The 24166-nt window shown below is 41.7% G+C and overlaps 1 protein-coding gene across 1 annotated transcript in view; it reads left to right on the forward strand.

The window, feature by feature from the left end:
* The window catches only part of LOC104027334 (vascular endothelial growth factor receptor kdr-like), a 127423-nt gene extending 106019 nt beyond the window's left edge, over positions 1–21404 (forward strand). The window contains exons 26-31 of the mRNA XM_075720773.1: positions 4958–5057; positions 5659–5764; positions 7518–7642; positions 7902–7980; positions 11243–11337; positions 21194–21404. Coding sequence (XP_075576888.1) covers positions 4958–5057; positions 5659–5764; positions 7518–7642; positions 7902–7980; positions 11243–11337; positions 21194–21404 — 716 coding nt within the window. The remainder of the gene's footprint in view (positions 1–4957; positions 5058–5658; positions 5765–7517; positions 7643–7901; positions 7981–11242; positions 11338–21193) is intronic.
* Positions 21405–24166: the final 2762 nt, after the last annotated feature.

Below are 24166 nucleotides of genomic sequence, written 5' to 3' on the forward strand. Positions count from 1 at the left end.
TGCCCACATGACATTTTATCCCAGCTTGAATATCTTCCCCACAAAATCTAAGTAAGATTTTCTAAGTCAGAAAAATGTATTGGCAGCAGCTGCCATCAGCTTGATACGAGAACCAGGGCTGGACTCTGCGTAAGTCATTTTGGCAGCGAACAGGTAGAACACTTACTCTTCTGGACATATCATTTGCAAGCCACAGCATTTTTGAAAGAATAGTAATGGTGTTCTTTACATACTATAGATTTCATCTTCTGGTGCTGTTAGAAATCTCAGCCTCACTGAGATCTGGTTACTGTCCAGCAGATAAAGCCCTGAAATTTAGACAAGCAGCCTTACAGACAGTCGGACTTTGCCGCTCTCAAATTCTCCTTGCAGAGTGGCAAGTTTTATTTTCCTGAGGGAATTTAGGAATGTCAGCTCTGGCTTTTTAATCAGCATTCACAGACAAAAGAAAACAAGAAGCATTGACAACTTAAGCTGCTGAATTTTAAAGCAAACTCTGTAATCTTCTACTATCTTTGGTCCATAGATCAGTTGAAATTCATGATCGGGCTCAAGATGCCAAGTCCAGATCTGGATGCAAAGCTGTTTCTATCCTAATCTTTATTTAGGGCTGGCTCCAAAGATCACAACCTGATTTCAGTCCAAGTCTTTGATTCGGCCTTTTCTCTAGTTTGTATCAGCATGCAAAACACAAAGTTCATACTCCAATGGTTAAAACAAGTGGCAGGTACTGCTTTCTCCAGAGTTCACTCCTATTTATTTAGAGTTTTGTTACTTCGGTGTAACACCTCCACGGCTCTGTACCAGCATCACCTGCTGCATGTGTTTTGAAACACCACAGAAAGACGAAGCTCCAGAAGCCCCGGCAATGCCCCAGTTCTAACAGGTTATTCCAGAAGGTGTATTAGCATTAGCATGCAGAGAGACACTCGGAGGGGACAGTCTCTCCGCTGGGCATCTCCAAGGAGCCAAATGAACGGAATACTGATGAATGGCAAGGACCACTGCGGAAGGCAAACTGTTTATACCATTCCCAAAGGTCCTGACAGAGTTTAACAGACATGACCTTTGGGTCATTTGGCCTTTAATACTGAAGCCTAATAAAAATTAAAATCTAGTCACTGAAATTAATCTCTGTTTTTAACTATTTTTAAAAATAATTTATCTGGTTTCTTTTAATTTTTAGCTAGCCCCTTTTCTTAATCAAGGTGCTTACTTGGAACAATAAACTGTCCTCTTCTGAATTCAGAGGAATCTACTAAATTAGTCCAAGGGCTGCCATCCATAGAGCAGCCTCTGCCCTCCCTATGACGTAGATCACAAACTACTTTCTTCAATCTGTGGCACAGATTCAAAAGCAGTCATTTTCTCTAAGAGGGTTTTTCATACAGATCATCCAGGCATGTCTGTGGTTTGGCACTACTCACATCTGCAGCTCACACGATAAATATTTAATTAAGGATTTGTGTCACTGATTGAACTCTCTTACATAAAAGTTTCACAGATCATTGAGAGCCAGGGGATGGAAGTTATTTGTAGTTGCTACAGGGTATGTTTTGGCCCCCATTTACAACTGCTGCTTTTTACTGGGTCCCACAGACTTAGCACCCTCTAAAAAAGCAAAAGATACTGATTAGCAAAATTCACAGTTTGCTTTGGACATGGGCCCTTTCGGGGTCAGAAGCTGAATGAAGCACGATAGGCTTCCTCCAGAAAGGCTGGCACACTGGAGCCATTTTGATGATACACAGAGAAATCAGGACTTGAGAGACTGTTCATTTTCATTTGGGGCTGAGTTTGCATGGAGCTTTGCATTATTTAAATGGGGTCAGCACACCTCATGTCAGGTAATGCCAGCAATGTTTAATACATCTTGAAATCACTTACACGGCGCATTACAGAATGTCAGTGTCTCCTGGAATTTAAATGTGCACAGTTCAAAAAGCAATCAAAGGTAATTATGTAAACAACCAGTGCCTGGTAGTATAACATCAGCATCTTATTATCCTACTAAAATAAAACCAAGATCAAAAGAGTGCTACCATATCCAATGCATGCCACACCTTTGAGCATTTTGGAAGAGATTTCCTTTAAGGAAAATGTCACGTGTAAACCTTACAGCACACGTTTCTGCCTACGTTTCTCCCCTGCTGCCTCAGTATCCCAAATCCAAGTTACCAGGCTTATCACATAGCCCCGATGAAGAACAATGGTGAGTGGAGATGGGAAAGGCAGAGTTCCTTGCTTTTGAGATCTGAGCTGCTTTTCAGCTGGTCGGAGGCCAGCATGGGTCAAAATATAAACTACCAAAAGATCTTGCAATCAAAAATTATTCTTCTTTGCCTCCCCTGTACTTGCTCTCACCAGCATATTGCAGTTGATATGATCAATGGTTTAATCAAAGAAAGATAACTCAGATTGTGAGATTGAGTGGAATTCTCCATCCCTCTTCATGCAATTCTACTTTGTTGCCCTCAAGGTCTCAGTACCAATTGATGTATTTGCACGACTAACCCTTATCAATAACCTCTGCTGTGCTCATGAACCAGATCCGGCCGGTGATGCTCAGCAAACTGAGGGGTTTCTTTTGCACATCAGAATGGTCAGTGTGAAACAGCGGGACAGTTCATCAATAGCATGACTCCATTCAGCTCCTCCTAATGGAAATCGGTTGGCCATGATGGCACAACAATCACATAATGCAGTCAGAAATGAATGAAAAAGGCCATGCAGTCCATCTCTTCTCTAACGAGGGGTGTTGTTTTCAGTGTTGCCCCAGTACATTGACAACCTAGGGCTAACTAGATCAAGTGAGGCTTATGCTCACTCCTCTTGAGAGGCTGTGCCACTGTTAAATAGGTACGGGATCACCTGGGCAAGTCGCAGATGTATTCCTGAAGCCTCAGGACCTTGTAAAGTTTGTACAGACAAACCTGTACAGATGAAAAGACAAGCTAGTGAGAGTTCAGATGTCCACAGACAGTAATTTAGTGCTCCCAGACCCTGTTCCTATCCCTACCCTTTTGTCACAGTGTAACTGTGGAAAAGTGACCCTATAGTTTCTAACCTTCTGTTTATTTGGAGAGATCTTGTGAGCTGATAGAAACCTGTTTTGAGATCTTTGGCTAATGGGTGATGCCCTGTGAGCTGAACGTTACATTAGCAGGTTATCATGGTCATAATGACAGGCCAAGACAAAACTAGGAAGGAAAATCAAGATAAAAAGCAGACATGATGCTCCTGACTATTGCCAATCTACATAACTCCAGGAAACACTCTTAATACTGTGATCTGATATTGCACATCAAGAGAATTCAGATGCGCTGTGGCTAAGCATCCCTGAGCTTTGAATGTCATCGGAGCCTACTTGCTGTGTTGAGATGCCCTGCTGGGAAGTTGCCAGGATCTTTGCTCCCCGGTGCATAGTTTTGCAGATTGAGCAGTCAGATTCACAAGGTAGAATAATTCTGGGAACAGCCACATTTTGGCACCCTCTTCACTGCTTTCATCCAAAAGATTTCTGCTGTGCTTCTTGTGCCCCCAAGTGCACAGCACATGATGGTGTTTCCAAATGGGGAGAAAAAAAAAATGCAGGAAATAGGCAGGAATGTTATAGACAGTAAATCATATACAGATTCCTCGAGGGCTGGATACAGATCCAGATTCCATTCAATCCCCTATGTTAAGACTTGATTAAATTTTCTTCCAAGTTCACCATCCAGCCTCTGGGATGCCAAAATGTGAAAGACAAGGGTTGCACTGCATGTGAAGCCTTTGCTGAGAAGGAAGGGAGGAAAGCTTACAGATCTTTTAGGTCTATCCACAGTAAGGTTCAGTAACCTTTCAAACTTCAGTGTAGACATCTCTTGAATTTTACCTGTGAGGTCTGGATTACTCAGATGCCAGAGCACTTTCTCAAATCATGTATTTGTTCCCCTTATTTATGGTGCATCATAAAGTGCAGATGGCATACAACAAAGATCACAACCTCTGAAAAGCCCCCACTCGCTCATTAGTTGAAGAGAGGAGCGCATTCAATGCATACATAGATTTATGCCAATCATTCCTCTGAAGATAACCATTTACACAGGAAATGAAATAATTCTCATGCCTTCATTCTGATGACTGCTAGGCCAACTTTTGTACAAGTTAATATAATATTACCAGTCCCATTACAGAAGTTTACCTCTCAAAAGCAATTATAGTTGCCATGAACTGTCCTCCCAGGTTTCACATTAACAATTGAGTGGCCTCGAAAATAAGCAGCATTGAACTCACATTCACAAAAGAATACAATGCTAAAAATTTAGAAGGTCATTTTTCAAGGAAATTTTACCTGTAGGACTGCATAATACATAAACAATACTAAATTGGTGAACCGGGAGATTAGGACTACAGTTCTACACCTGAGGTTGAACTGCAAGGTTCTCGGAGCCTTCTGCAGGAGCTTGATGCCTGCAGCTTTCTCTGCACTTACTCACAGAGGCCAGTGAGGCCAAAGATTCTAAGGCAATGAATGATGAGCAGGACCGACTTTGTGTGTATTCACTTAGCGCAGGGTATTGGCAGACTGACAGTTTGGAAAACAGTATGTAACCAATTGAATGAGCTGGAACTTTTCTACCACTGAGCAAGAGGTCATTTAAAGTCTCAAACTAATAAAATTTATTTCTGTTCTGCCATATTTTACCTTGGAGTGGTCCTGGCTATATCACGAATGCAGAGGAGACAGCATGATTGAAATCTCTAAAGAGACAGAGGGAGTCTGTAATGGGTTTCCAAACAAAACATCTAGCTAGTGTGATTGCAACCCCTTCTTTGCTCTAGCTTCTTTTACTGTCAGACTCCAGGTCTAATCTCAAATGCTCAGCAGATATCACTGATATGTGTTTAATTCACTGCACTGGGAAATAGGGATTGTGCCATTCTAGAGCCTCCTCCTTATTTCTCCCATCAGGTGCCTCACCATACCCTGGAGTGCAGATAGATGAGGACTTTTGCCGACGGCTCAAAGAAGGAACCCGGATGAGATCTCCAGAGTACTCCACTCCAGAAGTGTAAGAGCTCCTGGTTTTGTATTGAGAGCTGATACATGTCATTTAAGTATTACAAAAGAGCCTGTATTTAAGTGTGGAGGGGGAAGGAGACCTCATCAGATGACAGCTATGTATTATGTATTGTGTTTTCAGTAAATGTTGTAGTTGTGCATATCTTGGGTGCCCTGATACCTCAGACGAATGCTAAAACCAGACCAAATCAGCTTCACTTTTGCCAACAACAAGATTAACAGATCTCCCCATGTCAGCTGTAGTTCATGAATCTCAGTTCAGGAGACTACTGTGTCTGCCTCAATTTCCAGTTCTGTGACAAAAATTAGGCATCCATAACTATGACTTATTTCAGCAATATCAGTGGGGCCCATCAGTCAAATTTTAAGTTAGGTGAAAATAAAAAGCCTACAGGCTCAGCTGAGGCAGGAATATAGAAGGAAAAAGCATCCCACATGGAAACTAGAATAGAATTTCAGCACACGGAGATTTGAACCTGTCTTAATCCAAAACTATCCAAACAATGACCAAAACAAGCAGCAGCAGGAAGGAACACTTTGGAAGCAAAGCTCCCATCCTTTCCTTTCTTAATACCGGTGTTTTTATCTAGCTACCAGACAATGCTGGACTGCTGGCATGGAGTACCCACAGAGAGGCCTACTTTCACTGAGCTTGTGGAGCGCTTAGGAGACCTTCTTCAAGCCAATGTACAGCAGGTACAGCAATACAAACATTTCTTCAACAAATGTGTATATAGATGTATACGTATGTGGATATGTGTATACGTGCGCACAGGTAATGACTGTTGAGCAGCAATATTAGATTTGACTTCACAACGGAAGCCACAAGGAAAACGGCTGCTGGGATGAGTAAAGAAAATGTTAACTATTCAAAGGGGATTATATTTCAAAACTAGATGTTTATCCATCCATAATAAGCAGAAACTTACATTAATTAAAAAAAGGCTCAGTTGCCCCTTAGAGGAACAATAGTGCTTTATCTCGCAAACAATTTTAATTAGATTCCAACATAGTAAACTGCTGGTAGTTGGTCTGAACTTTCTCTCTCATTTTCTCAGCTTATGTTCATCGGTGCTCCTAGGAGCTTTAAAATGATGCAGTTTAAAGCTCAGAAAGTCAATTACATAATTATTAATTTCATAATAGTTAAATCAGTTGTTTTCTTCTTCAGTAAAAATGAATGTAACTTATGTAACTGTCAATTTAATTTAAGAAGAAATCAAACACTCTCCTCCAGCTCCTTCCTGTTCATAAACAAATTTAGTGAAGCTAAGTTGAAGAGGGCCCAGTCTGCAATATGAAAAGCTTGTGAGTTTTATCCTATAACCAAAGTAGATTAAGGAGACATAAAAATCATGATAAGGGAATAGGGCACTTAACTGCTTCTCAAAATTAAAAAAAAAAAAAAAAAAAAAAATCAAGCAAAGGGAAATTTGGACAAATAGTTTTAGGACTTAAAGGAAGAGTCATTTCTGAAAATTACTGCAGGGGTGTAATGACAATGCAGAGCTTATTAAGATGTGTACTGAATTCTATTAAACTCACAGCATCAATTTCTTGTAAGGACAAGAAACAAAATCCTTAAGCCATTTTAAGGACTGGCTCTTGCTAAGCTGCAACTCCTTCAGCTGAACATAAGCAAAAAGTCTATACATAGGCAATATTCTTTTACCAATTCCAAAATCCGTTGAAGTCACATCGGCCATAGGGGTTTTGTGACTTCATGCCGCTCCCTCCCTTCTCCCAAACACGTGGCTTAAACTTGGATTTAGGTGTCCCTGAGACTGGTCCCTTGGAATTCCCAAAGAGGCCAAGGCAATGACAATATAGAGGACTGCTTTCCCAAAGTGCAGATCAGTGAAAGTCTGTTGACTTTCACTGAGGCAGAACAGCCACGCATCTGGAACGTAGTAACGATCACAAAGAAATTGCTGCAAACTCATCAAAGATGCTGCTGTGAAAGTCAGCAAAGCCAGCTACTTTCAAACTGGATGCGCATCTACTGACAGCCTCAACAGAACCGTCGCACTGCTGTGCCATATGTGAGGGGCATTTAGAAGTCTTGTAACCGCTATAAAGACCAGTGAAGCAATAGCTCAGGCTGCGATGCCTGCAAGAGAAAACACGCTAACTGCAGATGAGTACTGGAATGTTAGAGACCATTTTCAGCCATGCTACACCCTAGGTTTCCCAAAATGAACTATCTTCCTCGTACAAAGCCTCCTACACAGTAAAAGTTGGATAAAGCTATACATTCTAACTTCCACATGTTGTGAAGAACGTCATTATCACTTTGAAGAAACATCATAAAGTTAAAATAAAATCTAGTCCTTTCTCAGTGTAAAGCTCTGTAGAATACAATAACCTTTTACACCTGAGATGCAGTACAAAGTGATCTTTACCAGCTTTGTGGTATGTTATTAATGCTTTTATATTATTAATTATACAGGATGGTAAAGACTATATTCCACTGAACATCACCTTGTGTCCTGATGGAGAATCTAACTCCAAAACTTGCCCCGTGGAAGAAAACTTGAACAACTGTGTTAATCGCTGGAGCGCAGTGGAAACTGGGTAAGAGAAATATAGATGGGGGGTGGGAAGGAAAGAAAGATTTGATATATCTGGGCACTGCTTCTTGTCCTCTCTCAGTATGGCTGTTTTAAAGGAGTTGGACAGACAAATTTGTCAAGGCATTGTTTATTAGTTACAGGAGATGAAAAAAGACGACTGGTCCAGGAAACTGAGCTGTGTCAGGGATGTTAATTGAGCTACTGACTGGTGCAGCATCTGCTTGGGTTTTATGCTGACCCCTCAACTTTCTTGCTTTCAGTAACAACAGCAAGAAGCGACCACTGAGTGTGAAGACATTTGATGAGGTGCCAGTGGAAAAGGAGAAAGTGATGCATGAGGTAAGTGAGGTGATTGCATCCTTCTCTACCGGGTTCGCAGATCACTTGTCACCAGCACCAGAAACAGTTATTAGAGCTTTTGAAATCTGTTTGGTATGAAAAAGCTTTAAATCAAGCAGAAGATTTGGCCCTAGCATCTCACACATAGGTCTGTGTGACAACAAAGAGGGACCCGCATTTAGTTTAACAAATAATTTAAAGAGAAGCTCATGCATGATTATCCAGGCTTTGATCAGGCTGAGGGGCTTTATATTACATATTTCAATATGTTTTTTTCCCCCATAAGAAAATGGCAGCTCATTGAAATGGAGCCTTTTGAAGGAAATTTGTCCAGAACACATTCTGGCTGGCTGGGACTGCCAGTAACTTGGTGGTGGTGAGGGTATTCAGTTCTGGATGAACAAGACCAAGATTCAAGTTCCTGCTCTACTTGAGTCTCACAAAGGGCTTTAACCCCGGCTTTTCCCCACCCTAAGTGAACATATTTATTGCTAGTTTAACAGCACTGCAGGGTGGGAGGGTGTTGAACGGTTTCATTTTCACTCCAGTGGAACACAAAAGCTTGTTTTGTTACAGAATGATGGTTCTGCTTGTTGGCTTCCTCTGAAACTACAGGTTCCAAGGGTGGAGGGGGTTCTTCTATTTTTTTCTTCCTTATTTAAAAAAAAAAAACAAAACAAAACAACAGACAACCCAAGTCATGAATTTCTGCTACGGTTCAGGTGCTCACTATCTGCAGTGCCATACGCAGCCCACCCCACTTGCCTCAACGACAGATGCTGTGCCACTAAGCAAGGATCTTTGGAATGCACGCATGTTTGAAGCGGATTGACGTTTAGGGAGGAAGCACGAAGCCCTCGGAAAACCTTCTAACAGAGGAGGAGGGCAAGCATCAGAGAGAAAAGAAAGATGTGCCCATGTTTAGAGAAAGAAGCCAGCCTGTCTACACTGCTAGCCGGGGAAGCGTCCCCCATGCTCCAGCTAAGACTCCCTCTTGGACAGAGCTGCTCCTCAGACCCGCTCTCCTGGGAAGGGTCAAGTCTCTAGCTACAACTCGTCCTGGACATATTTCATGTCCTTGACAAGTATAGCATATTTCTCATCTGTTCTCTTGTTAGTACGAATTGATGTCCATTATTCCCTAGTATTTTGCCAGATGGAATTTCTGCGCCTTTATCAGGGCATCTTAGGGATTAGAAGGCTTAGAATTTTCTCTGGCTCCTGCATTTTTCCTATTACAGGATAAAAATCTGTCCCTCTGAATCACACAAAGACATTTACTAGATAGATCTGGTATCAGTAAGAGATTACTGCTGCCAGCATGAGTATTACTTTCCTAAATGCTCCCTGTTCCTGGCATTTTAAAGTCCTTACGTGAAGGAGGAAAAGTTTCAAACTAAGGGTAATGATACATTAACAGATCAGAAATAAATGTGATATATCAGTGAGGATCTTTTAAAGCAAAATTATGGTGTGATCTACTTTTGGACAAAGTAAGTGCACTTGCGTTACTAAAATTATCTTAAATATCGAACCAGTAATACTGATTAGGTCATGATTTCAAATAGTTGCCCAGGAGCTCTAAAAGTGCTCTACTGCACCTTCCTGCAATTGTGCTACTTATCCGTAGTCTCTGTTGATATTCTTTTAACAATTTTTCTGTAAGCAAAATGCAAAGCAGCACTCAGATAAATTGTTTCTAGACCACAGATTTTAAGGGAAAACAGCCAACACTAAAAACAGAGAGAAAAGCTGGGTTCTACTGAGTTTTTGACAGACTTAATTAATTTAGGATTTTATTTTATACTTTGAAAACCAGTTTCCAGACTGATCTTATTAACAACTGATATATTACCAAAGCATTTATAAAAAAGCTTTTGCTTTTTATTTATTGTTTGCTGGGATTATTTTTTCCGTTTCAATCAGTTTGGTAAAATAAGGCTAACTAGAGTTTCACTTCCCATGTTGAAGTCTTTTGCTTTCTTGGTTTTGACAGACAGACAGGCATGCAACTTTCCAGGACCACAAAATATTTCAAATGCAGAGGAACCACCCTCCCCAGAACATTTAATATTTTTAAAATTACTTAAAACAAGCACTGTGCACATCGTAAACTTGTGTAGCACTTAGCACAATAACAGCTTGATCTTAATTGCAACCTCGAGACTCAACTTTAAGTGCAGCAGAATCCCAACTTCAACTTTAAAACTAGTGAAAATAGTTTTGTTGGACAGCTCATAAAAAAATCCATAACTGAAGTACAATGAGCCTTTTAGGCTATGTATCTTTGCAAAGCACTTGCATTTGCCAAAATGATACTGAACTCCCACTTCCTTAAAATTTCAATGTTTCTAGTAGCGTATTTCTGGTAGCTATTTAGGGTACTTTTTCTCTGAGGAGCCTAGCCAGTATTACTGATATATTCTTTATGAATTTCTGTCCATTCATATCTCAGCTATCCTACCTAGATGGTATCCACATGTCATGCTTAATATCAAGTCTGAAAATGTCAAATTATTTTTTGATATGTTCACTTTAAGGGTGCTCTTTCAAAATACAGCTCAAAAATTTTATCATCACAAAACCAAGGCAAATGTTCTCAGGCTAAATAGCAGCATTATCAGGAACAATTTGATAAAACTGATAATATAGGCCCTGATAAGAGAACATTCTAAAGAATGGGTTTAATTTCATACACCAACTGGACATATCTGTGTGTTAAGCACTTTACTAAATAGCATGCAATTGAGAGTCTTGATGCAAACATCTGCCCTCCAGGTTGTTGGTTGGAATCTTGTGATTACATAGAATAGCTGGTAGCTCCTACATTAGTTCCAGTACACAAGCATCAGTGCATAACGCTACCATATAACACCTACATGGCCTACATGACCTAAATGGCCACCTTGTTGGCAATCTCTCCCTCGTAACTGCAGAGATGGGGAGCCCCAACCTCTACAGGCCACAGTGAAGGAGAAGTTGCCTTCTCCTGCCCTTGCTTTGTCTGCTTTGTAGCTGGAGACAGTTTTATAAGGCGAAGTTCTATCAACTCGCCTAAAAGCGGTATCATCACAAAATAAGATAGCTGGAATTTGGTATTCTAACCAGCTCCTTGGCTTTCCTTCTCTACTGACTTTAATAGTGGTTTAGTCTGACTCTGCTCCACACTCTCCCCATGGCAAGCTATTTTTAAATTAAAAGTCCTCCATGCTGTCGTGATCGTTTGGCACTCTGCTCATGTTCTCTTCCTTCTGCTACTCAGGAGTCGGACAGTGGGATGGTGTTGACGTCAGATGAGATAAAAAGCCCGAAGAGGCTGGAAATCCGTTCTTGGCCTTATGGGATCATGGCTCTAGCGTGAGTATTTTTGGATACTCCTTTTGAAGACAGTGTCCCATTCCAGAAAAAATGCTTCCAAAATTTGTAATTTTGTTTCTGATTCCAAAAGGAAAACTGTTAGACTATCTAAACAAGCTAGAAGGAGAATCAACTCTGTATTTCAGTACTATAACTGAAAGACCATGGTCAATGTATTTTAAGATCAAGAAAGTTATAATGTAAACTTTGCTTCCAGAAAGAAGTTGAAAATGAGAGAGAGTTGCAGGTCTCTGAAAGGAATGCTGCACTGTTGCATTTAAGTTACAGGAAGGTTAATTAACAGGAAAAATGTTGATTCATGCGATAAAAATGAAAACTCATTTCATCAGCTTTGAGCACAAAATGTCTTGTCAACTGATTTAACTCTTCTTCCAAAATGCCACGTCGCCTTGTGTTTCTGAATCACATTCAAAGCAACAAAAGATGGCTCTCTAGTGAAGCTGGTGTCTCCTGTTCATGATCTGATCTCCTGGGGCAGAATATTCTGCACGTGGCAAACAATAGGAGCAAAAGGCCTGAGAATACATATCTACTTCAGCAGTTTCTTGACTGCCTCTCCAGTGTTCTCCTTTACTGACAGAACAAAGTTTGAAGAGCTTGATTTATTAATCCAGAAAATAGCATTTATAATTATACCAGTATCGAACAAAGCTATGTTGAACTTTAGACATACAGATGGACTGGCACCTTTACAATTAATGGGACACAAGAAAAGTTAAGAAGGCATGTATAGTAAAGAATAGTATAAGCACTGCAAAGCAAGTACATTTACCAGAACCGTGATTTCTACATTTGCTTTATCAGAGCTAGGAAGACAGTCCTACAGAGAAGTCCCTTAATCCTACCACACTCATGATCCTATGAATTATATTGTTCCTATTTGGTTCACAAATAGAGTCTGTGCCAGTGTTTGCTATATGTTTATCCATTCATAGTAGAGACAGTCACAGAAGAATAAAAGCAGATATTTAGCTTTTAGCTCACAGTTAGCTCACAGTTCTTTATATTTAACAATCAATATTGTAACAATCAGGCAAAGGCAGAGAGTCGACCTAGTAGTGAAATAGATCTTCTCCATCTTCCTAGAAAAGTATAACAACAATAGTAACCCATTTTACTGATTCAAATGTCAACTTGTAGAAATTCAAAGAATAGCTACCCAAAATATTTAAGAAGAAACAATTCTGTAGCAAGGAATTCCATGTCTATTCAGTTAATTAAGCTAATTAGACTTTTACCGAATTGTCTGGAGTTTTCTCTGAAATCTACTGATGAGATTTTCTATTCGTTTCCTCATATTAAACTCAATGATCTTTCCCACCAGAGCAACTGCTTGTTCTACATCAAGTCACCATTTTTCTACATTAAAGAGAAATGATAGATGAGAAAAAGCTAGCGCAATTTCTACATAGTACAGGAGAGTTAACATCAGAGAGCATAGTCAGAATCTAACAGCATTTCAGAAGGGCTAACTCCCTCACTCGGACAGAAAAGCAAGAGGGAAGGAGCTTGCCTTGTCTTTTCAGGCCTCAAAACCATAAATACTTAGAGGTTTGAAGGCAGGAGAGAAACAGGAAAAGGGAAAAGGTTACGCAAGGAAGGCTAGAGAGCCTTGCAGCACTAACAGGGAGAATTCAAATGCTACAGATTCTGCTGGAGAGGAGTGTGACTGCAGGAATAATGTTGTTCAGCAGTATTTCCCCTGTAGTACTGTCCCAGTGTTGTACCTGTTGGGGGATTAGCAGAGATCTAGATACGGTTCCATGTTTTTACCCCATGCGCATGCTGAGAGGATTTCTGCACAGCACAGTGCATTGCTATGGAGACCAAATGGCACCGGCTCTAAAAAAAGGAGCTCAAATGTCAGAAACTGCATTACTATGCTGCTTTACCTGGGCTGATTTACCTCTCTCTTCTGCATGATGTCATGTTGACACAAACCCAACACATACACACACACAAAGAGCCTCCCTGATAGGATTTATCCTTCTAAAGATTTCTGTCAGCCACCTCTGGCTGCTGTTTCCCCTACTGCATTTTCCCCATTTGGATAAATAATTGGCAGAGGAAGGTTCTCTCTCTCCCCCTTCAAGGCTGTCGGCTGAAAATCAGAAAAATCAACATCCAGCCAGATGTAGAAACACAAAAATTCCATAACAGCCTGTTCTTTTGAGATTTCCAAGAAAACCTTCTGAACTGCTATCAGGCCCACTGGGAGCAAACGTGAAGTAACACGGCTCTGCTGGGTTCAGTGAATCTCTGCCTGACCCACCCCATCTGGGGCTCTCCCCATTTACAGTCAACACTTCCATAGGGATTCCATTCATCGCGAGATACCTGATACTTTCTGTGCCAGCCAGACCGCGAAAGACCATCTTAACACAGGTCTGCTATAAAAGCAAACCCTGCAGCAAGCTGTGTTTGTCGTCTCCTTATTCCCAGGACCCTAGCTACCATTGAATGGACAGGGGTGTCTTTTTTCTTGGCCACATCCTTCATTGAGTCTTTGAGGTCCAGCTGAGAAAGCTATTTTGTCAGCTTCTCTTTTTTTTTTTTTTAACCTTACAGACTATCATTGGCACAAATAACATTTTTTACATAGTCGCAGAGCATCCTGATGCCCTCTCATTTGAGGACATGACACCCTTTGGCACTCCTGCGCTACTAGCTTGAAAAACAAGCCTCAAAAGCATATAGAACAGTCTAGGAGAGGTCAGAAGAGAGTGCTGGTTTAACAGGGGAGATAAAGTCACCCTTGTTAATTGTGTATCTCTCTCTACCAAAAACATTTACCCTGGATCCTTTTCAAACAGTCTTCCTTTTCTAAAACAAAACTGTTCAAAGGCTTAGCATGTTTTCTAAACCAGGGTGGCTGCATTTATTATTTTTGCCCAAATCCTGCAGTTTATTTCTCTTGCATTCATTTCTCTGTCAAGTTTAAAATTTGGCAACACTACACACCATGGAGTGTCAGTGTCAAGAGTTTATTGAAGATGAATCTGATACTTTGGGCCTGGGACCACTGTTAGACTGGACTAACCATTTCTGAGCTCTACGCATTTTATACTGCTAAAGTATAAAGTCACAACAGTAGCTGTAGTGAGGGACAGAAGGATCGACCGGGATAATGACACTGGAGTTAGCATTCAAGGAAGCGCATTCCACACAGAGCAGATTTAATGACGGCATGACTCTGGTGTCACATTTCATCTTGTAATATTAACAGACTACTGCCAAGCACTGCTTTAAAATTCTCCCAGAGACTCTATAATCAAGTTATTGTTTAAAATTATAATAGTGTCATGGTTTAACCGGCAGCTCAGCCCCACCCAGCTGCTCACTCACTCCCCGCGGTGGGATGGGGGAGAGAACTGGAAGAGTAAAAGTGAGGAAACTCGTGGGTTGAGATAAAGACAGTTTAAGAGGTAAAGCAAAAGCCGCGCATGCAAGCAAAGCAAACCAAGGATTCATTCCCTCCTTCCCACGGGCAGGCAGGTGCTCAGCCATCCCAGGAGAGCAGGGCTCCATCCCGCGTCACGGTGCCTTGGGCAGCCAAACGCCATCGCTCCGAATGTCCCCCCCTTCCTCCTCCTTCCCCCAGCTCCTTGTGCCCCCCGGGCTGCTCGGGGCTGGGGTGGGGTGAGAGGCAGCCACGGCCTTGGCTCGGTGTCAGCGCTGCTCAGCAGGAACCAAACATCCCTGGGTTACCAGCACTGCTTCCAGCACACAGCCAAGCCATGGCCCCGTACCACCTACTGTGAAGCAAAATTAACTCTAGCCCAGGCAAAACCAGCACAAATAGGTTTGATATCTGCTCAGTTGTCCTCCCTCCATCCCTCTCCCTTCTCCCCGCCCCAACACAATTATGCTCAGCTGCTCTGAAATTACTGATCTGGTTCTGGCCAAGTCCCATGACACCAGCTGACTGAGGCTCGGCTGATACGCTCCGGGCTCTGGATGCGGCGTCCAGACCCCATCACCAAGGGCTCTGCCTTTGCCAAAGCCAAACTGGGCCCAAGTCAATAATACTGAAACAAAACTGATTTTGCTCAGGAGCATCAGGCATTCCTGCCCAAATGCAAGGTACCCACCAAAAATGCAACCCAGCTGATTGGGCTAGAATCCTTTTGCGCCATCTCAGAAAAATGAGGCATGGAAATATGTTTGCTCCATAGCAGAACTTAGTTTCAGAAGATTTTTCTTCTGTGATGAGCATGCTGAGATAGTACATGTACTTACTGTTGTGTCATGCAGCACCTTGCACTACGACCTGACTTGAGCTCTCCAAAATATAAATAACTTTGACCGAGTAGCTCCTCGGGAGTTATGTAAGCCACTTTTTTTCCTAGGATTACACTATATGCTTACAGTGGCAAAGACTAAAAGAAGAATTGTGAAAGGCTGTGGTCCCCAGCTTGGTTTTGACCGCAGTGCTTTTCATCTCACTGCACTTTGAGGGCTGGAGCTAGTGTCAGGGACTGCTGACCAACCTTGCCACACATGCAAGGGGACGCATACTTAATAAGCAGGTGACTTTGGCCCGTTAAAATTTTATGCTAGCTGTACTTTGTATTTAGAAGTGTTTCAAAATAACGAATTCTTGATCCTAACCCCTTGAGCTCTCCGTGCCAGTAGACTACAGATGCACCGATACTGCCAGAGGGGAACCCAGGATTAAATTCTTACTGCACAGCACCCCATCTAAAAATGTATTAAAGCAAACTGAATCAGTCATAGCTATCAGAAGAAAAAATAAGCCTTTTATTTATTTCATTGCAGAAAAATTTAAAAAAATTAATCACTCTTACTCTGTGCCTCATTAAACACCTGTGAAAGCTGTTACAAAGCCCTGAAGCTCCTACACGTTATTATGAGATGCGGTCATAAGACAAACTGCTCTACTTGGCAACGCTCAGCCCAATTTCTCATCTTTCCCTAAACAAAGCTTCTGAACAAGGCCAGGATTCCTACACAGACACAACAGTCTATTAGTTTTTCCTATTGCGGGCAAGATACTTGGGTGTCTTATTGCAAAGCAGTGAGAGCTGCTCCACAGCACCGGGAATAAGTGCTACGCTCGGTGCTGTAGCCCCTCACTGGACAGGGAGATGTTCTTACAGTCATCTCTCCTTCTCCATGCTTCTCTTCAAGTCACTGACCCTGAGATTTAGGCTAATAGAGACTGGCTCCCTCTCACATAAACTAAACAGTTCCAGTAATGACTTCTCAGCTCTTTGATGAGTTCAGTATTTTTCTACCTCTAACCAATTCTCTGGTTCATATGGTAGGATGAAAAAGTCTCATTAAGTCATTTAGGCCTTCTAGCTATTACAGGATTATCCTCTGTGGTATATGCTAAACAACTCCGACACGTCTCCAGAAAACTTAAAAAAAGATTGTGAAAGATTCCTTAATATTCAGGCTAATTTTTTCTTAATCTAGTTTAACTCCTAGACTTTTCAGCTTCATCTGTACCAGGAAATCTGACATAGCACAGTAAAAACGGGAACGGTTAACGGCTGTCACTACCCACAGCACCACACTAAAACGCACTTGTCCAAGCTTGCGTCTGGGTCCTGAGACCTACTAACTAAATTGTGGCCCCACAGACACACTACACATGCATGCCACAGCGCAGAGCCCAAGCTCTGTGATATCAGGCTGCTTGATACAGTCCTATTTACAGACCTGGCAGGCTTTCGTTATCAACACTGGGTCCACACCACTAGCTTCCTCCACCTCATTTGGTTTTACACCTAACAGACTCGACACTGGCACCAGGCTCAGGGACACTACAGAAATACAGCCTGAAGGGTAGCAGGATTTGCTGGCAATTATGAACGTCACTCTTGGTTGACTTGCAGCTACCGATTTGCATTCTTCTAATCTTCTAGTATTGGTTCGTCCAGTGCTTTCACCACTTTTGTACATCCCCCCATAAACCTCCCTAGCTGGTAGGTATCTTTCTGAAAGAGAGGAGTCCAGTGCTGTGCCTTGGCTAACTCTGGTCTCAGCCTATGAAACAAGGCTGAAGCCAGCTCACCACATTCTGCGAGACATGTTTCCCCAACCAGCACCCCACAGAAATGTGCACGTTATGAAAGAGGGTCCTTTAGGTTACAAAATCTGTTTGAGGTCAGGAGATGGCAGTGTTCAGATTCTCATCTTTCCCCTTATCCTGCCCCAAATGGTACGCATTCTGGCGAGGACAAACGAGCTTTCAGGTTGGCCATTGTGTAAAGTGTGACCAGCTTGGGTCAGCGAGCAAATGTGTTTCAGTTGAATGTCATGGTATTCATGTGCCTGATCTTCAGTATTGTGCCATGGTGACAATACTAACAGTCAAGTGGGACTGGGCTGAGACATTCACAGTTATGAGCAGATTTATCAAAACCGAACATCTCTTTTATCACCTCCTGCACCTGCAGAACTCAGCAGTCAGGCAGAGGCAAAATCAGTAAGGAAATACCTTTTGGGGCAGCGTAATGCCAACCCAGGAGAAGCACTGAACCAAGTAATGGCTAGCTTTTAATGAAATTATTTAATTACATAACCATTATTAACTTCTGTAGCTGCATAATTGTGTGATTAATCAAATCTAATGCCTTCAGTCAGAAAATGTTTATCGGTGGGGCTCAGGGACAATTCTATCTTATACAGGGTAGTACAATTGGCTCAGAGCATAAAGGGGGTTTTGCTTTTCTCCGAAGCATCAAGTACTGACCACCGCTGGAGGCAAGACTGATGTCTGATTTGGTGTGGCAGTTTCTGTGTAGCAGATGAGATTTCAAGGACAGACAGAAAAGGGATGCTGCAGTCTCATTTTCCGATATACAGTCCAAGCATACGTACATTTCTTTGTTGCTGAGCATGAACAGAGTAGATTGAAGTGTCAGTAATATAGAGCATTAAAAGGAAAAATGCAAAGACCCTTGGATAGCTTTAATTTAGGAAATGCATTTAGATGAAAGGAATAGTTCTGAAAGTTAATTGCATTTTGGTCTGCCATAAGACAGCTAATGACAAAACTTGCTTCTGACCTAACTCATCAGCTTTCTGTCTTTGGAGCAAATATTAGATGTCAGCATTTAAGAGTCCCTCTTCAAACACCGGCATGATTTCAGCGATAGGCAGAGTTATTCCCACATATCCAGTCTCCTGACCTACAGGGGCAGAAACCTAACAAGGACACTTGCTGGGAGCCTACATGGGTCTGAAAATTTCCCATTGTGTGGCCAAACTAAACCCTAATAACATTTCTTTTTCTCCAACACTCTGAGATATGCAGGCTGGGGGCCAAGTTAAACAGATACTTTCAAGCTTCTCTCTGTCTCCACTGACAACTTTAATACCTAGCAAATTAGAAGCCAGAGCATCCATGGAATTGTCTGACAAGAGTCAATAGAACAGAACAACAAAAAGAAAAATACATAAATAAACAGTGAAGCAAAGTTGTGGTTCCATTGCTCATGCCAGGGGAAAATTTATCTACAGAGAAAGTGTGTGTGTATAGAAAGGACCAGCTGCCAAATGTATAGTATACAGAAGTTTCCACTCACATTTTTCTCTGGACAAAGAGGAAAAACTTAGTTTGTGAATGCAGAGCGTGCTACATTTTTGTTGAAGTTCTCAGGGTTGCTATTTATTTTAGAATTTCTGCTTTGCCACTCAACAGGTTTGGTTTCAATGCCTTGTGCAGATCTAAAAGCACGTTAACGTTAGCTTTAATCTATAATCTCTGCCTTTGCATTTTAGAAGTCACAGAACCCAAGTTTATTCTAGACGTGCAAGACATGGCGGGCTGGCTCTTTACAGCTCAGGGGTCCTGGGTTCGCTTCCTAGAGACAAAGCTGGAGATGCAAACATGCTGTGGAAAGCCATCGCAGCACACTAAAATCGGGCCAACCACGAAGCAGCCAATCTCCCAGTGCAGCTGATCAGAGTTGCAGCTGTTTGTTATGTCTGAATTTGGCTGAACATCTCAGCTCCTGGCTTAGAATGACTGGCTTTACGGACTGTGATACACAGAGTATCACCTACTCCACACACTCCCCCAAGAAGAGAACTACAGGGCGAGATAATTCATAGATGGACCCTACAGGCTGTCCAGCACGGTTGTGCGCAGATCATAAACCAGTGTTCTACTCGAGCCAACGCACTGCACACTCACAACCCTTCCAGAATTAGCAAAAATTTTAAGTGAAGATACTGACACTAATTCTGTCAGCCAGACTGAGAGTAACTGCAGCTTGTCGGAAAACTGAAGCTTTTGACAGGTTCCAGATTCAGAGGCAAGAAAACACAACTTCTAAAGTCACAGTAGCCTAATCTAGCAGGACACATTTACCCTTTCATAGCTGAAAGGAGCCGGGCCCACTGTATATTACAATTCCATCAGGCCAAGCATCAACCTGCTCTCAAGCCCGCAACATGACAGCACACACAGTTGGTGTCTTGGATCTGCTACTTTTCCTGTTTGTGATTTTTTGTTCCCCTTCCTCCAATTACTGTAGCTGTCTCTTAGCTATTGCCTCGTTTCCTGGAGCAGGAACTTTCTTTCTAAAGCAGGTGCTTTCTTGCTAAAGCACCACACTCTGAATCCCTGATCAACTGTTGGGGACTGTAAGCACTGCAGCAGCACAACTAAAATAAGTGTAATGAATTATACAAGTATTTAATGAACTGTTGATTATTCAGATTTGGTTTAGGGTCATTAGAATGTAGCTTTATGCTCCTTTAAACACATAGGAAATATACACACAACGTGCTTGAGCACTGCTTGATTTTAAATTCTCCCAGGCGCATTCATAAGTCATTCTGAATTGAGACACGAGCAACACCATCATCAATCTGGGAGAGGCTTATTCCAGAGAGACGCATGCTACAGGGCCCCGAAGCGAAGCGGAGAAGTTCAAAAGCCATTCTCACATTGGGATCCTTTTGAGAACCAGCCCTAAATTATCCCAACCTCTTCCAATTAATTCCTCAGATGGAAGAAACCAGGCTTAACAAAACATTATTTTTAAGGCAGCCTATGACAGAAAGTACCTTTTTTTTTCCTCCACAACACTTGCTGTTCCTCAAGGTCACCTTGCGATACAAATCCTCTCCAGGGTTCTCCTACTTTCAACATTGAGGTTGCTCCATGTGATGTAAGTTGCTTCTCTCCCACCGCCTTCATCACCTATAATAAGAGAAGACAGCAGAAAATGAAAGCTGGCTCTCTTTAATAGCATCAGTTACAGGCCAGCAGCTGTAATGTTGAAAAGCGCTGCCCTTCACTAGCGTACTGCTCAGTAATTTTAAAGGGCTAGAGAACATATGAAAGATTTTGCCCTACGCTGCAAGAGTGTGTTCAACACACACTCTTGCTTTCAGTATCATTTTAAATTACAGGCTGTCATAGATTATTCATTATTTCATCCTTTATTACACTTCAAGAAAAGTCACAGCCTTCAGTTCTGCTTTCAAAAAAATCAAATTTTTACTGACCTGCAGCAGAACAATGAGAGAATGTTACTGTATGTATAGAATAGGTGCATTTATAACTAAGATATATGTAGTGCACTGAAATGCGGTAAGCTAAAAAGACATGGCAATGGGACTCCTGGATTTACTCCTACGCTGACTTTTAAAACCCCGGGTTATTTGAAATATCTTATTCGTTTCCCTTACCCAATCTGTAAAATGTCACTGTCTTACAGGACGCTGCACAGGTAAACTGAAATGCTTTCTATGTTAATTTTTTAAAAAAATAATTTTGACCATTAATTACACATAGAGACAAATCCTTATGGAAACAGGGTCAATATATTACACTGTTTGTTCTCCACAGGCGGAGAGCTGTTAGCAAGAGCAAAGAATCCATATTATCCGACCACGAGCGTGAGGCTGTCAAATACCAGCCAGCAGTACAGGTAGAAGAGGACACCATGGACTTCACACTGGAAGACTCCATTCTCCTTCCTATGGATCCAAACCTGGAATGCCACAGCCCACCGCCAGATTACAACTCTGTCATTCACTACTCGGCCCCTCCAGTGTAATCGGCCCAACCTGACACGGGGCGTCTTGCACCTCTCTTAACCATGCTAGATTCTTACGCACCTCCATGCCTGGATAAAGAGGCTGGGTAAAAACGGAAGGGAAATCTGACAGGACAGTGGTTCATATGTTTCTTCTGGCACATTTCTGATGTGAACAGAAACATTTAAAGAGCATCTTCTTTGCTATCTTTAAAGGCCTATTGCAACATATGCAGTAAATTAAAATTCTGTCTGTCAGAATCTTAAGTAGGAGCTGTAACCCAGAACTGCTTCCACTCCTTCCTCCCCTAGCTGCGCCTGTTCATTGGCATTTGCAGATTTACAAGTTCCTTCATTCACATTTTACTCCATGAGAGTCACGTCAAGATAGTTGTGAAAACAAGATTCATTCTACTGGTCCTGCGCACATCCTGCAGGGATTGTTTAGTACGATGCTGTAAGGGATCAGTTGAAAACAGCCATACACACTAATGTTTTGCTTTCGGAGAAAATCCAAAATTGAAACATCATTCTTAAATTGGGATCTCACCTTCCGTAAATATTTCTGAAATATTTTGAAACCCAAAATATTGTGGTTACAATTTGTGATTTAATAATTTCCACTGCCTATAGGATACACTCCTAAAAATGATATGGCACAGAGAAAGCAGATAGTACTCATGTATCAAGAGGCAGGCTGGTCTTTTTGGGCCATCAGGGCATACAACATGCTTAAATCTGTTTCCCTGTGTTTTCTCCTTGTCCAAACAGCGATTTATTTAGCATACATGCAATAGGGAACCTTGATGCATCTGTAACAATTGCAAGGCAAAATCACTGCCTTGAATAAGAAGATACTTGGTTTAGTGGGCATGGGGGTGTTGGGTTGACGGTTGGACTGATGATCTTAGAGGTCCTTTCCAACCTTAGTAATTCCTAGTTTTCTACTTTCATTAAAAAATAATCCAGCCACCAAGCCAGGAAACGTGAAATTAATTATCACTCTACCCTGAATTGGTTTAGTGGTGGACTTGGCAGTGTTATCACTCTACCCTGAATTGGTTTAGTGGTGGACTTGGCAGTGTTAGGTTAATGGTTGGACTGGATGATCTTAAAGGGCTTTTCCAACCTAAATGATTCTATGATTCCAAGAACCTTCTTAAGCTTAAGTAGACAGAATTTCCCAGTGCACGTGCATGTGTTTGTGTGAATGTGCACAAAATACTCATTAACAACAGGACAGTTACACATAAGTGCACATACACCCTTGAGGCACCAGCAGGGTAGCAGCATTTTTATGTTTCCTTTCCACACACAGGCTATTTACTAAAAAAAAAAAAAAGCATTTCCTTTGGATTCTGTGGCACATGCCCCAACAGTTTGATCCTGGGAATACTAGCCCATGCTAAACTGTAAGCATGTGACACACATTTGTCTCTGTCTTGCCAAGGTTAAATATTGGTATGATATGCAATGCCCTCTGCATCTAAACCCTTCATGGGTTCGTGGTAATTCAAGGCTTTTTTTGCAGCCTAACCACGCAGGACTGAATGGATCACAGATTCTCACATTTGACAAATTCAAAGTGTGTTGCCCCCCACCAAAAAGCTGTGTGTGGCAGGGACTGTTGGTCTGCAAGTATGTATACCCAGGTCCTGTGCATACCCCATGCATCCTCACAACAACTTCAAAAATAAGCAAATAATCCTTGTCATTTAATGTGCTATGTAACAGTCAGAGTTGACTTTAGAAATCTGGGAAGGGGAAAAGTATCTAGGTTGCAAGTATCAAAAGCAAGGATGAAAGGTGTTCATTGACAGTCAAGGCTACAACCTCCTCAGTTATAAACCTAGATCTATAAATGACCCTCTGTGCAGTTTCTTCCAAGGTCTGCACAACCCTTTCCTTTTCTTCTGACACTTGACGCTGATTTGACTTCTTCAGAGAAAAAGAATTTTTCTTCATGATTACAAACTAAAGGAAGAAAAAAAAAAAATCCAAGCCTTGCAAAACAATTGTACTACCTTAGCAAAGACAGCCTGAACACCCAACACCCTTGCGGTTGGGTTGGTTGAAGTAAACACAAACAAGCCTCAGGTATTATCAAAGGGGGAAACAAATCTCCAAACCCCATACCACGTTAACTGTGAATGCTAAAGCATCTGAAGTACGGGCTCTTGGGAACTGCACTTCTCCTTGACTTCAGATTCAATGTATTAAGGAAATCACCCGCAGTAACTCACGAGCCCCTTGCTCATAGTGGACCTGCTAGATAGCTGTGGTCTGTAGTTGCTTTATGGTCATTTTTGCACTTCTTTGTATTTTAATACCTATGTATTAAGTAGAGCTGGTCATGTAACACAAGAAACTACTGGGAAAGAATTCATCTGATGAGCCCCAGAAAGCTCATTGGATCAGTTTTTCATCAAACAGGAAATTAACTATCTATAGCTCTGATCAAATAATCAATCACTTCTTTTGGAAATAATTTATTCACGTGGCAAAAAGAAAAGAAGGTGCAGTTTGGCTCTACTGTTAATGGCGTCAGTGTGAGATGGTTTGTTATTGTGCCTTGCTCTGTAGCGTAAGAAAATGACAACACTCAAAAACCTTTGCTTATAAACTTTAAAATAAGTACTTAGAGGGAAAAACAACTTGCAAGCATGCTCTCTATTTTGAAAAAGAATGGGAAACACTGCTGTGTGGACTGTCTGCTTCTAAGAGAGCCGAGTGTATCGTCTTTGTCTGCTTCTAAGAGAGCCAAGTGTATCGTCTTTCCACTT

The sequence above is a fragment of the Pelecanus crispus genome, chromosome 13 (genome assembly GCF_030463565.1).
Source record: "Pelecanus crispus isolate bPelCri1 chromosome 13, bPelCri1.pri, whole genome shotgun sequence".
NCBI lineage: Eukaryota > Metazoa > Chordata > Aves > Pelecaniformes > Pelecanidae > Pelecanus > Pelecanus crispus.